The following is a 13,076-nucleotide window of genomic DNA, read 5'->3' as shown; positions in this document are numbered from 1 at the left end:
CCATGCTGAGGTGGTGCCGGCCAATCCATAATTTGTGACTCTATATTTACCTCCAGGAACACAATTACGTTTATTTTGCTGCGTAGTATATATACCCGCGAATTCATATGAACATTGTTGGGGATCAAAGTCCATATATTAGAAAGTTGATAAATGTCGCCCGAAAGGTGGAATTGAACCACTCTGCCGCTAAGCAGCTACAGGTTTGAAGCCTGCACCCCGGACCACCGAGGCTCATCCGGGCATTGGTAAGAGAGTTCGCAGTGCCTATATATACCTGATGGTGTACATACGTGTTTCAGTGTCGGTGACAAAATGTTGCGGTTAAAGCAACCGTATTATTTAGTATAAGGAATGTACGTTTTCCTACAATGAAAATCGCATGCATTTTAGTGACTGTATAATGAAAGAAACACAGAAGTTAAACGAAGTATGTTGTTAAGGGAGGGCTTTTCGAAATAATGCAAAATAGCTACGATTTCATTGGCTGGTTGATAACAAAAGGGGTGGAGTTTTTATAACGGAGTAAATGGAATGTTATCAAATACATGGAAACCATGTGTTTGATTTATTTGATACCATTCCCCTGATTCAGCAGGATAGACAGCAAGGGAGAGGAAGAAATCAAAGAGCTTGTGGACAAGGGGTCCGTCAGAGAGGTGGGCATAGGCCCCGTCAAAGAGGTCAAAGAGGTGGGCATGGGCCCCGTCAAAGAGGTGGGCATGGGCCCTGTCAAAGAGGTGGGCATGGGCCCTGTCAAAGATGTGGACATCAGAGAGAGGGAGGCAGACGGCAGGGAACTGTTGTGTCTAATGAAGTCTGGGCCGTTGTTGTTGACCATGTGGTAAACAACGGCCTTACCGTGGCAGAGGCTGCCAGATACATTCACCCCAATCTGAAAAGATCAACTGTCAATTCGATCACAAGAACATTTCGCCAAGAAAACCAGCAAGTCTGCAGGATATGCACTATACTTTTTGTTTGTTGGTATTTTATTAGGATCCCCGTTAGCTGTTGCAAAAGCAGCAGCTACTCCTCCTGGGGTCCACACAAAACATGAAACATAATACAGAATGACATAATACAGAACATCAACAGACAAGAAAAAGCTCAAGGACAGAACTATATAAAAACAAATTAAAGGCACTCGTAGCCTAAATATCAATACTTTACTATTACAATTACAGTAAATGACATTCTAACACATGTAAATTCACAAAACATGTTACAGTATTCTTACAGTATGATCTATTTACAGTATACTCTGTTTTACCCTCAGAATTGACAGAAGACCACATGGTGGTGGCCGTGCGCTGACCGACCAGCAGTAGTGGGCAGTGGTTGAAACGGTGAAAGCCAGGAATGACATACGGCTGTCGGAAATGACCCTGGCCCATTGAGGAGAACGTTGACACCAACAATTACCCGCCTTTTGAAGAGGCACCAGGTATCTATAAAACACATTTTTCTGGTGCCTTTTGAGAGAAACAACGACCGGGGTGGAACAACTGGGGGCCGAGTATGTTCAGGTACAGCACTATATAGTGTATTACTGTTACTATTTGATGCACGTGCTATGCTACTTGACAATATCATATTGGAACTGTACTATAAAAATAACTAACCAAAATATATTTTTAGAGAGTGATGGTGCTTGATGCTGGTTCAACCTGGCCAAAACTCAGCACTGTGGGGAGAAACTCATCGGCCAACAGGTGACCCTCCAAGTGCCGGGACAACGTGGGGGGATGTGTGCACTTATCTCTTAAAATGTGGTAGAACGTAGGCCTTTACTTGGATCCTACAACACCGCACAATAAAATTCAGTAGACCTGTCAATGTGAAGTGGTCAACGATGTCATTGTGTTGGACAATGTTAGGTTCCACCATGCTGAGGTGGTGCCGGCCAATCCATAATTTGTGACTCTATATTTACCTCCAGGAACACAATTACGTTTATTTTGCTGCGTAGTATATATACCCGCGAATTCATATGAACATTGTTGGGGATCAAAGTCCATATATTAGAAAGTTGATAAATGTCGCCCGAAAGGTGGAATTGAACCACTCTGCCGCTAAGCAGCTACAGGTTTGAAGCCTGCACCCCGGACCACCGAGGCTCATCCGGGCATTGGTAAGAGAGTTCGCAGTGCCTATATATACCTGATGGTGTACATACGTGTTTCAGTGTCGGTGACAAAATGTTGCGGTTAAAGCAACCGTATTATTTAGTATAAGGAATGTACGTTTTCCTACAATGAAAATCGCATGCATTTTAGTGACTGTATAATGAAAGAAACACAGAAGTTAAACGAAGTATGTTGTTAAGGGAGGGCTTTTCGAAATAATGCAAAATAGCTACGATTTCATTGGCTGGTTGATAACAAAAGGGGTGGAGTTTTTATAACGGAGTAAATGGAATGTTATCAAATACATGGAAACCATGTGTTTGATTTATTTGATACCATTCCCCTGATTCAGCAGGATAGACAGCAAGGGAGAGGAAGAAATCAAAGAGCTTGTGGACAAGGGGTCCGTCAGAGAGGTGGGCATAGGCCCCGTCAAAGAGGTCAAAGAGGTGGGCATGGGCCCCGTCAAAGAGGTGGGCATGGGCCCTGTCAAAGAGGTGGGCATGGGCCCTGTCAAAGATGTGGACATCAGAGAGAGGGAGGCAGACGGCAGGGAACTGTTGTGTCTAATGAAGTCTGGGCCGTTGTTGTTGACCATGTGGTAAACAACGGCCTTACCGTGGCAGAGGCTGCCAGATACATTCACCCCAATCTGAAAAGATCAACTGTCAATTCGATCACAAGAACATTTCGCCAAGAAAACCAGCAAGTCTGCAGGATATGCACTATACTTTTTGTTTGTTGGTATTTTATTAGGATCCCCGTTAGCTGTTGCAAAAGCAGCAGCTACTCCTCCTGGGGTCCACACAAAACATGAAACATAATACAGAATGACATAATACAGAACATCAACAGACAAGAAAAAGCTCAAGGACAGAACTATATAAAAACAAATTAAAGGCACTCGTAGCCTAAATATCAATACTTTACTATTACAATTACAGTAAATGACATTCTAACACATGTAAATTCACAAAACATGTTACAGTATTCTTACAGTATGATCTATTTACAGTATACTCTGTTTTACCCTCAGAATTGACAGAAGACCACATGGTGGTGGCCGTGCGCTGACCGACCAGCAGTAGTGGGCAGTGGTTGAAACGGTGAAAGCCAGGAATGACATACGGCTGTCGGAAATGACCCTGGCCCATTGAGGAGAACGTTGACACCAACAATTACCCGCCTTTTGAAGAGGCACCAGGTATCTATAAAACACATTTTTCTGGTGCCTTTTGAGAGAAACAACGACCGGGGTGGAACAACTGGGGGCCGAGTATGTTCAGGTACAGCACTATATAGTGTATTACTGTTACTATTTGATGCACGTGCTATGCTACTTGACAATATCATATTGGAACTGTACTATAAAAATAACTAACCAAAATATATTTTTAGAGAGTGATGGTGCTTGATGCTGGTTCAACCTGGCCAAAACTCAGCACTGTGGGGAGAAACTCATCGGCCAACAGGTGACCCTCCAAGTGCCGGGACAACGTGGGAGGATGTGTGCACTTATCTCTTAAAATGTGGTAGAACGTAGGCCTTTACTTGGATCCTACAACACCGCACAATAAAATTCAGTAGACCTGTCAATGTGAAGTGGTCAACGATGTCATTGTGTTGGACAATGTTAGGTTCCACCATGCTGAGGTGGTGCCGGCCAATCCATAATTTGTGACTCTATATTTACCTCCAGGAACACAATTACGTTTATTTTGCTGCGTAGTATATATACCCGCGAATTCATATGAACATTGTTGGGGATCAAAGTCCATATATTAGAAAGTTGATAAATGTCGCCCGAAAGGTGGAATTGAACCACTCTGCCGCTAAGCAGCTACAGGTTTGAAGCCTGCACCCCGGACCACCGAGGCTCATCCGGGCATTGGTAAGAGAGTTCGCAGTGCCTATATATACCTGATGGTGTACATACGTGTTTCAGTGTCGGTGACAAAATGTTGCGGTTAAAGCAACCGTATTATTTAGTATAAGGAATGTACGTTTTCCTACAATGAAAATCGCATGCATTTTAGTGACTGTATAATGAAAGAAACACAGAAGTTAAACGAAGTATGTTGTTAAGGGAGGGCTTTTCGAAATAATGCAAAATAGCTACGATTTCATTGGCTGGTTGATAACAAAAGGGGTGGAGTTTTTATATTGTGGCTCTGACCCCATTCTCCGAGTGTGTCTAAGGCACGGGAGGCTGCTGAGGGGAGTACAGCTCATAATAATGCATGGAACGGAGTAAATGGAATGTTATCAAATACATGGAAACCATGTGTTTGATTTATTTGATACCATTCCCCTGATTCCGCTTCAGCCGTTACCACGAGCCCGTGTGAAATAGGACAGATGTAAGTACCGACCTAATTATCTTATCTGATTATCTCTGTAGTGAGGTATCTTAGGCAAAAGAGTGCACTTTTAGACCTATTTACTGTATATGGTGGCAGGACACTAAAGGTAGAATTGCCCATTATAAAGAGAAATGATGACAAAATGCATTACAGGAGGCTATGTAATCAGCGTCTCTATGGTAGGAAGAGCAGGACTCTTATTTGTGGGTTCATTCATTTCAATCATGTTTTGCGCACAAAGGAAGCAGAATATCTTTGGTTAAATTATTTTATTCCAGCACATTTGTTGAAGATAGACACACGACTGTAAAAATGCAATCCATATGATATTTCAGAATCATGTCTACATATTCATTTATACTAAGACAGAGGTTCCCAAACTTTTTTGGCCCACGACCCCATTTAGATATCTAAAAATGATTGCTCACCCAATCATGTGAAAAATATTATACAGCCTAATTAACAGCCAATGTTGACTTTTTTATTTGGGGCTATGGCAGTCAATTTGAAAAACATTCTAACAGTATTTCTGATTGTCTTCTCAACTCAGAATATAATACAATAGATCACCATCTTTGAAATGCAACAGAAAAGGTCCCACATCGAGTCATCACTTGGGGTGTAATTCCGATAGTGTCCACACGATGGTAGCAGTGTATGTGCAAAGTTGAAGTATGCGCCAACAAACATGACATTTAGTGTGAAGTCACCCAGGTACATTTGGGCAAATCGTGAAGCAGACATTCACATTACATTTTTCTGCAAGAATATCGTCAAATCTGTATACTTGCACTTTGATGTAGCTTTTCCAGTATTAGTAGCCATATTAGAAGTTCAACATTTGCAAAACACCTAGTTTTCATAACTTTATAACTCTCCATATTGTTATGATTTTTGTCCAAAAGGAAAAGGCTTGCTCACACAAGGTTATCAGCTACATTTTGCGACAGATACGGGCGCGTCATCGGCGGGCCATGAAGGCGTCGCTCTCTGACCAAATTTGGTGTCCTATAGGATATACTACACCCCAAATGATATAGTGAAGTCTGGTTACGTTCTAGGATCTCTGAGGAATAATTACGAACGTGGTTTGACTGATTGAAACAAGGTTTAGGGTTAGATTTTCAGATTCCTTTCTTTGCAAATTGAACGAGTGGAAGTACAAAATCGATCGTGCATGCTATATGGACCTTTTTAGAATATGAAAAAGGATTTTATCTAACAAAACGACACTTCATGTTATCTCTGGGACCCTTTGGATGACCCTTTGAGCAATATTTCAGAATTTAAGTACACATTTCACCTTCAGAGGTGAATTTACCAAACCTATCGCGGTGAAAAAAGTGTTTTGTGGTTCGGAGCTCTCCTTAAACAATAGCATGGCATTATTTCGCAGTAATAGCTACTGTAAATTGGATAGTGACGTTATATTAACAAGAATTGAAGCTTTCAGCCGATATCAGACACTTATATGTACCGACATTTGGTGTTTCTAAAATCTGCGATCGTGACGCATGATTTACAACTGTCCCGTTAACAGGACGCCTATCTTAAACAAATGTTCACATCACATTTCCAAAGCATAAAAAAAAAAACTGTAACAGTACTTAAAGTTGTGTGTGTGAAAGAGAGAGCGCATGTGTGCTTGTCTGCTGTGCTCAAGTGTTAAACTTCAAGAACATTGATAAGAGGGAGGTGACCGACTTAAACATCGGGAGCATTAATAGCTATATGTCAGTGACAGTTGTGTTGTTTACGGTGGAAATTCTGTTGTAGAACATGTCGTGTTACCGTCCCTTCCAATCAAAGCATAGTATGCCTGTGCCTCAATGCACTGCCTTTTAAATGTAAAAATCTTTATTTTGCAATTAACTCCATTAATTACTGTGATTGTTTGACAGCCCTAAATATTTTTCACATTCAATGTACACAAAAAAAGTGAATGATTAGACATACAACTTTGTCATTAATGCGCAATAATGGCAGTGAAAATACACTACCGTTCAAAAGTTTGGGGTCACTTAGAAATGTCCTTGTTTTTGAAAGAAAAGCACATTTTTTGTCCATTAAAATAACATCAAATTGATCAGAAATACAGTGTAGACATTGTTAATGTTAGTACCCGCAAAACACCTCTCTCAACGTAAACAGTGAAGAGGTGACTCCGCGATGTTGGCCTTCCAGGCAGAGTTCCTCTGTCCAGTGTCTGTGTTATTTTGCACATCTTAATCTTTTCTTTTTATTGGCCAGTCTGAGATACAGCTTTTTCTTTGCAACTCTGCCTAGAACGCCAGCATCCCGAAGTCGCCTCTTCAATGTTGACGTTGTAACTGGTGTTTTGCGGGTACTATTTAATGAAGCTGCCAGTTGAGGACTTGTGAGGTGTCTGTTTCTCAAACTAGACACTCTAATGTACTCGTCCTCTTGCTCGTGCACTGGGGCCTCCCACTCCCACTCCTCTTTCTATTCTGGTTAGAGCCAGTTTGTGCTGTTCTGTGAAGGGAGTAGTACACAGCATTGTACAAGATCTTCAGTTTCTTGGCAATTTCTCGCACGGAATAGCCTTCATTTCTCAGAACAAGAATAGACTGACAAGTTTCAGAAGAAAGTTCTTTGTTTCTGGTCATTTTGAGCCTCTAATCGAACCCACAAATGCTGATGCTCCAGATACTCAACTAGTCTAAAGGACAGTTTTATTGCTTCTTTAATCAGAACAACAGTTTTCAGCTGTGCTAACATGATTGCAAAATAATTTTCTAATGATCAATTAGCCTTTTAAAATTATAAACTTGAATTAGCTAACACAACGTGCCATTGGAACACAGGAGTGATAGTTGCTGATAATGGGCATCTGTACGCCTATGTAGAAATTCCATTAAAAATCAGCCGTTTCCAGCTACAATAGTCATTTACAACATTAACAATGTCTTCACTGTATTTCTGATCAATTTCATGTTATTTTACTGGACATTCTTTTTTGCTTTTCTTTCAATAACAAGTGACCCCAAACTTTTGAACGGTAGTGTATGTTGAAAAGGCATTATTGGATAAACACTTAATTAGGTGAGTGACTTGGCTTACAATCTACTGTATCTTTGGTATGGCACCGTGTTAATACAATTAAATACAATCCCAACATAACGATGTAGTACATGCCTACATACATAATACAGTACACATACAGGCCCTTTCTGAGTACCCATAGGAATGCTGTTTATTATCCCACCCCATGCCAAAATACACACACGCATGATGACTACTGGGATTTCTACTCTTCACCTGAGCCTAATTCTTACATTAGGCTATCTAGCTCTCTAAAATTACCTCAATTACCTCATTATAATGTATTCTAGTCAATCCCCAAGCTGCATCTTAATTGCCAAATGTGGTTTGCTCCACTTCAGTCCTCTCACATCAGTTCCATATGAAGGAAAGGATGCAAGGAGCCCACTCTACACTACTGACATACATCCTAGAGGTCCTTCCCTCAAAGAAAGGTGTTCTCTATGATCAGCACGTGAGGCTCCTCCTCAGTTTCCCCAGCAGGGGGTGCCAGTGGCTCTGTAGACCATTCCTCCAGAGGAGCACAGCACATCTTCCCAGCACAGCCCTTCCCACAGGCCAGGCTGCAGGCCAGGTGTGAGGGCATCTCCCTATGGATGATGGTGGGGTTGGTGTTGTTGTTATCCAGGTTGCCGTTGGCTGTGGAAGTAGAGAGGAGGAACTCTGGTTGTACGGTGCAGCAGCTCACACCTACACTCTGCAGCACCTTGGTGACCCCCGACAACAGATCACCACACCTGTGGGAATAGATGCACATGGAGTTAACTATATTTACTGTCCATCCAACACCATTTCCCCATCATCAACATGCATTGTATTGTACTATAAAAACAGACACACACCTGTGTATCTGGAACCCAGCGTGGCAGTGGACATGTACAGACGCCACCAGGCAGCTCTCTGTCAGCTGCCACACGTGGAGGTCGTGCACCGCCTGCACCCCTGGCACACTGGCGATCCGCCGGCCCAGATCAGACACACACACCTGGGGCGGGACGGCCTGGAGCAGCAGCCAACCGTAGCGGCACACCTGGGGCAGAGCGGTGGCCAGCAGCACCACCACAGCCACCATGGAGAAGCCAGGGTCCAGGTAGACGAAGGGGCCACAGGCCCCAGAGCCATGCATGCAGTCTGGGCCCAGGAGTAGCAGGGTAAGTCCGTTGGTGAGTGCCAGGATGGAGCCTAGCAGTGCCTGAGTGAGGGCGATGAGGGATGGGAGACAGGCGGGAAGTTGGACCCTGAGGCTTGTAGGGCTTTCTGACTTTAGGGCTGAGGCTGTGGTGGGGCCTGTCTGATTTTCTGAGGAGGAGACAGGACAAAAATAGGGTAAGGCAGGAAGAACTGAACAAAACTGAAATAATGTATAATCAGTCTGTCTGCCACCCATGAAATGGCTTAACTTGATTAGTATAAACATTGAAAAAACCTCTGTTTCACTTAAAGAGATTCTCCGGTACTTTTGTTTACTTTTTACCCAGTAGTTCTGAAAGTAGTGTTAACGAGCCAAAAGTGGTCCCCGAAAATGTGCAGATAAGTGCACCATGTCATTATTCTCTCTGTCGTGCTAATGTGTGTGTGCATCATGTGCATCTTGCTAGCTGTCACTCATATAGCAAGAGGCTGAAGCTCATTGGTTGAAATCGAATTGCTGGGGGGGCTGGCCCAGATGGGGGGAAATGACGTAGCACAGGTTCCAGAAAAACAGTTGCTTTCAAACTAGTGATTTTGTGCCTAATTGAGGTAAGTAAGTAATTTTTATCATAGATTACGCATTTATGAAGTACACATTGACACTTCCAGCCCACTACAAAAAAAAAGTAGTTGCCAAAGTTCTGGAGCATGTCTTTAAAGTCAAAAAGTCAGTTCGGAACAGGTCTTTGATGTCCCAATACCTTGGCATCGGGTCTATGAACTGATATATAAAACAACAATTGACACATCAATCCGCTCGTTTCAATTTAAACTATTATATAAAATACTTGCTATAAAAAAGAATGCTCAATATATAGGGCATTGAACAGTCTGACCGGGGCAGCCGTGAGGAAACAGAGTAAATAGGGCATATTTTCTAGTACTGTCCATCGGTGGCTCACTTCTGTGATGGTTATGCCATAATATCAGGGTTCAGATGGACCTGCAAAATATTGTTGGGGGGGGGGGATCTGAAAAATCATGATCAGTCAATGGGAAATATCATTATAGTCTTGGGTAAAGTATTTATTTTATAGGGAAATATCGGTAAACATTTTAAAAATAGGGAGGTTCAAGACCCTCGTAAGACATCACAGTAAAATGGGGAGATGCTATTTCCTTTTGCAATACAAAATGGTATTATACTGGGGAAGATGGGTTAATCTGTGGACATCGGAGGGTTGGAGTTCAAATCAGAATGAATGGTGGATTGGCTGATGTGAGTGTAAATCCAGCATTTGCAGAAAAAGGAAATTAGGGATATACAGGTATGTATAATTATTTAACTACATGTACTGTGCATGAGTGAAAATAGCTGTATGTAGCAGTACAAGTATTGTTGTCTGATAGTTTACTCCAATCAGGGGATGGGGTGTAGCCCCCCCACCCCAAAAAAGAACTGGATAGTCTTTGACCATGTCTCGACTCCCTAGTCCTCCTTTTGATTTGTTTAAATTCCAGACTAGGACAGATAAAACCACAAAATGCAACATAGTCCCCAAGCATAGAAATTACTCATCTACCAAATACTAAAATATACTGCCAAGGCCAAAGACAGGAAGATACCATTTCTCACCTCTGTGTCCCATGCAGGCACTATACTTAGACACTTCAGAGTGGGGTTCCTTTGGATGACAGACACTGGCCTCTGGATGTGGGAAGCTGCTCAGTGTCTCTGAAGTTCTGCAGTCTGCAGGGAGCGTGTGCGAGTCTGCAGGGAGTGTGTGTGCTCCATGGCAGTGGTCTGAAAGGGGACCCTGAGGGGCCACGGTATGGAGTGGGGATGTCTGGGTTGGGTGCTGAGAGTCACTGTCAGGGTTCAGGACACTGGAGGTCCCAGGGTTACAGAGTACAAGTGTTCCATCTTGGAAGGCGCCATCTAGAGATGTAGGGAGGTTACTGAGGTCATTCTCTCCCCCCACTGCATTGCTGTCTTTGGTCTGGACCTTGGCCTTGACTGTGGTGTGTTGGAAAGAATGAAAAAACAAACAGACGTCCATTGCTTATATTCTACTGAACCTACTATAATAATGCAGAACGTGTACACAATTCCCTCCCTCCCACACAGACATTAATATTAAAAGCAAAGAATGCACTGCACCTTTTCCATTCACACCAAGGACAGAGCTCTCCTCCCCCTCCCAGGCAGCTCTAGTCTTGGTCTCTGGCAAGCTGCCCCAGCTGAGCCCCAGCACCAGGAGGTTGTAGAGCACACTGACAGCCCCCATCACCGTGGCCAAAAGAGGGCGCTGTATAGGGTGGGGCTGCAGGGTGTGGCTGAGGATCTCTAGAGAGACAGAGACACACAAGGCAGCCAGCAGAAGAGCGGAGATCAGAGCCCCCAGGGGCTGGACCCTCGCCCCACTGTAGGACAGGCCACAAAGGGAGGCCACAGGGTTGAGGGGTCTGGGGAACACACAGGAGGTGGCTGGGGAATATGGGGGAGATTTGACAGGTGACTGAGTGGGGGTGGAGGTGTTGGAGAGAGGGGAGGCAGGTGAGGGTTTCGGGGAACCTCTGCCCAGGGTGGGTTGAGGAAGAGCCATGTGCATGAGGATGAAGAGGGTGTGGAAGACATCCACCATGGTGATGAGGGAGTTACAGAGGCGGCTGACAACGATCTCACACAGTAGGAGCAGGAAGGTCAGGACCAGCATGCATCTGTGCAGGGAACTGTCATGGGGGAGCCCCGACCTGCTCGCCATCTCACCTGTCAGAGGATACAGGCACACGAAAAAGTCTAATTTCATGCTCGATATTGATGTAGCAGCCCATCAGATGCAAGTTAATGTAAAAATGACAAAGGTCTGTAAAAGCCAGGACTTTCTATCAATGACCACTGCTGAAAAGGTTATTTGGTTACCCAAAGTACAACATACACTCTTTAACAAAAAGGGTTCCAAAAGGGTTCTTCGGCTGTCCCCATAGGAGATCCCTTTTGTGGTTCCAGGTTGAACCCTTTTGGCCTCCATGTAGAACTCTCTGTGAAAAGGGTTCTACATGGAACCCAAAAGCATTCTACCTTGAACCAAAAGGTGTTCTACCTGGAACCAAAAGGGTTCTCCAATTCTCCTATGGGGACAACCCTTTTAGGTTCTAGATAGCACCTTTTTTCTAAGACTGCACTGATAGAAACAAACAAACCAGGCACCTTCTTTAACCTTTAGTATTAGCCTGTCTGCCCAGTGCCATGAATGGACAAATTTGATTTGAAATGTATCAAAGGAGCTTTAGCATGTCTCTAGCATGTCTCTTGTTCAGTGGAATGTGTTACCTTGCAATGGTCCCAACCAAACTCACTAACACTCTAGCCTAGCTGATCCTAAAAAGTCACATAGGAATTCATGTTTCACAGCATGAATAACCTGCTTGGCACGCGTGCACACACACTACCATATGAATTTTCCACATGAAATACATGAAAAATCAGTGTCAATATGCTCTAAATTCAGAGCACTTAAATGTAGGCTAGTCTGACGAAAAAAAAAATCCCTGGCAAATGGTTGTTACTATCACTTTTTAATGGTAGGAATTAATATATTATTGTTTTAGAGTTTCTTTACCTTTGATGAACGGTAGATCACACGCGTCAAATAATCACCCGGTAAATGGCGGTGAGATAATACATGCACATTTGCGCGCCGAATTAAGACATTTCTTCATGTGTTCTGTGCTCCGTTATTCTCTCTCTTTCTCTTTCTCTCCCACGCCCACCAAACTCCCAGGTTATAATCGCTGTCATGTGAGGTGATTCGCTCTCATCATCCTCCTCATTTATCCGCAGTCCGCTGTCCCATTCCCTTGTGGGGGTCAAGAGGAAAGGCCACCCACCCATTTAATAACCCTTTACTGACCACACCTCAAGAAAAGGTGATGCTGAGTGAAAATAATTTAAACCTGAGCAAAGATTATACTATACTGAACAAAAATATAAACGTAACATGCAAACATTTTAACGATTTTATTCAGTTACAGTTCATATAAGGAAATCAGTAAATGTAAATAAATTGATTAGGGCCTAATCTATGGATTTCCCATGACTGGTCAGGGGCGCAGCCATGTGTGGGCCTGGGAGGACATAGGCACACCCACTTGGGAGCCAGGCCCACAGAAATACTCTTCAGTTTCATCAGCTGTCCAGGTGGCTGGTCTCTGGCAACAGCTCCGGTGGACATTTCTGTAGTCAGCATGCCAATTGCAGCATTTTGTTGTGTGACAAAACTGCACATTTTAGAGTGGCAATTTATTGTTCGCAGCACAAGGTGCTCCTGTGTAATGATCATGATGTTTAATCAGCTTCTTGATATGCCAAACCTGTCAAGTGGATTGA

The 13,076-nt window shown here is 43.3% G+C and overlaps 1 protein-coding gene and 3 non-coding genes across 4 annotated transcripts; all 4 read right to left on the bottom strand.

Annotated features, from left to right (window-relative positions):
• Positions 1-157: 157 nt before the first annotated feature.
• On the bottom strand, positions 158-244 carry trnastop-uca (transfer RNA opal suppressor (anticodon UCA)). Its single transcript has one exon. It is a non-coding gene; the product is annotated as a tRNA-Sec (tRNA).
• A 1,799-nt stretch (positions 245-2,043) lies between these two features.
• Positions 2,044-2,130, bottom strand: trnastop-uca (transfer RNA opal suppressor (anticodon UCA)). Its single transcript has one exon. It is a non-coding gene; the product is annotated as a tRNA-Sec (tRNA).
• Positions 2,131-3,929: 1,799 nt separating this feature from the next.
• trnastop-uca (transfer RNA opal suppressor (anticodon UCA)) lies at positions 3,930-4,016 on the bottom strand. Its single transcript has one exon. It is a non-coding gene; the product is annotated as a tRNA-Sec (tRNA).
• A 745-nt stretch (positions 4,017-4,761) lies between these two features.
• On the bottom strand, positions 4,762-12,584 carry LOC139549171 (proton-coupled zinc antiporter SLC30A1-like). Its single transcript, XM_071359334.1, has 5 exons — positions 12,310-12,584; positions 10,848-11,456; positions 10,323-10,703; positions 8,398-8,854; positions 4,762-8,292 (listed from the first exon to the last, which is right to left on the bottom strand). The coding sequence occupies exons 2-5, from the start codon at positions 11,449-11,451 to the stop codon at positions 7,980-7,982; spliced, it is 1,755 nt and encodes a 584-aa protein (XP_071215435.1). The 5' UTR covers positions 11,452-11,456; positions 12,310-12,584; the 3' UTR covers positions 4,762-7,979.
• Positions 12,585-13,076: the final 492 nt, after the last annotated feature.

This window comes from Salvelinus alpinus, chromosome 22, assembly GCF_045679555.1.
Source record: "Salvelinus alpinus chromosome 22, SLU_Salpinus.1, whole genome shotgun sequence".
Classification (NCBI taxonomy): Eukaryota; Metazoa; Chordata; class Actinopteri; order Salmoniformes; family Salmonidae; genus Salvelinus; species Salvelinus alpinus.
Note: the sequence above shows the minus strand (reverse complement) of the source record. Positions and strands in the feature narration are given on the sequence as shown.

Excerpts from the sequence above, each read along its gene's own strand:
- LOC139549171 (XM_071359334.1), bottom strand. The coding sequence starts at position 11,451 with ATGGCGAGCAGGTCGGGGCTCCCCCATGACAGTTCCCTGCACAGATGC. Across the intron at positions 10,704-10,847 it reads CCTTGGTGTGAATGGAAAAG|TCAAGGCCAAGGTCCAGACC; the intron begins GTGCAGTGCATT and ends AACACACCACAG. Across the intron at positions 8,293-8,397 it reads GCTGGGTTCCAGATACACAG|GTGTGGTGATCTGTTGTCGG; the intron begins GTGTGTGTCTGT and ends CTATTCCCACAG.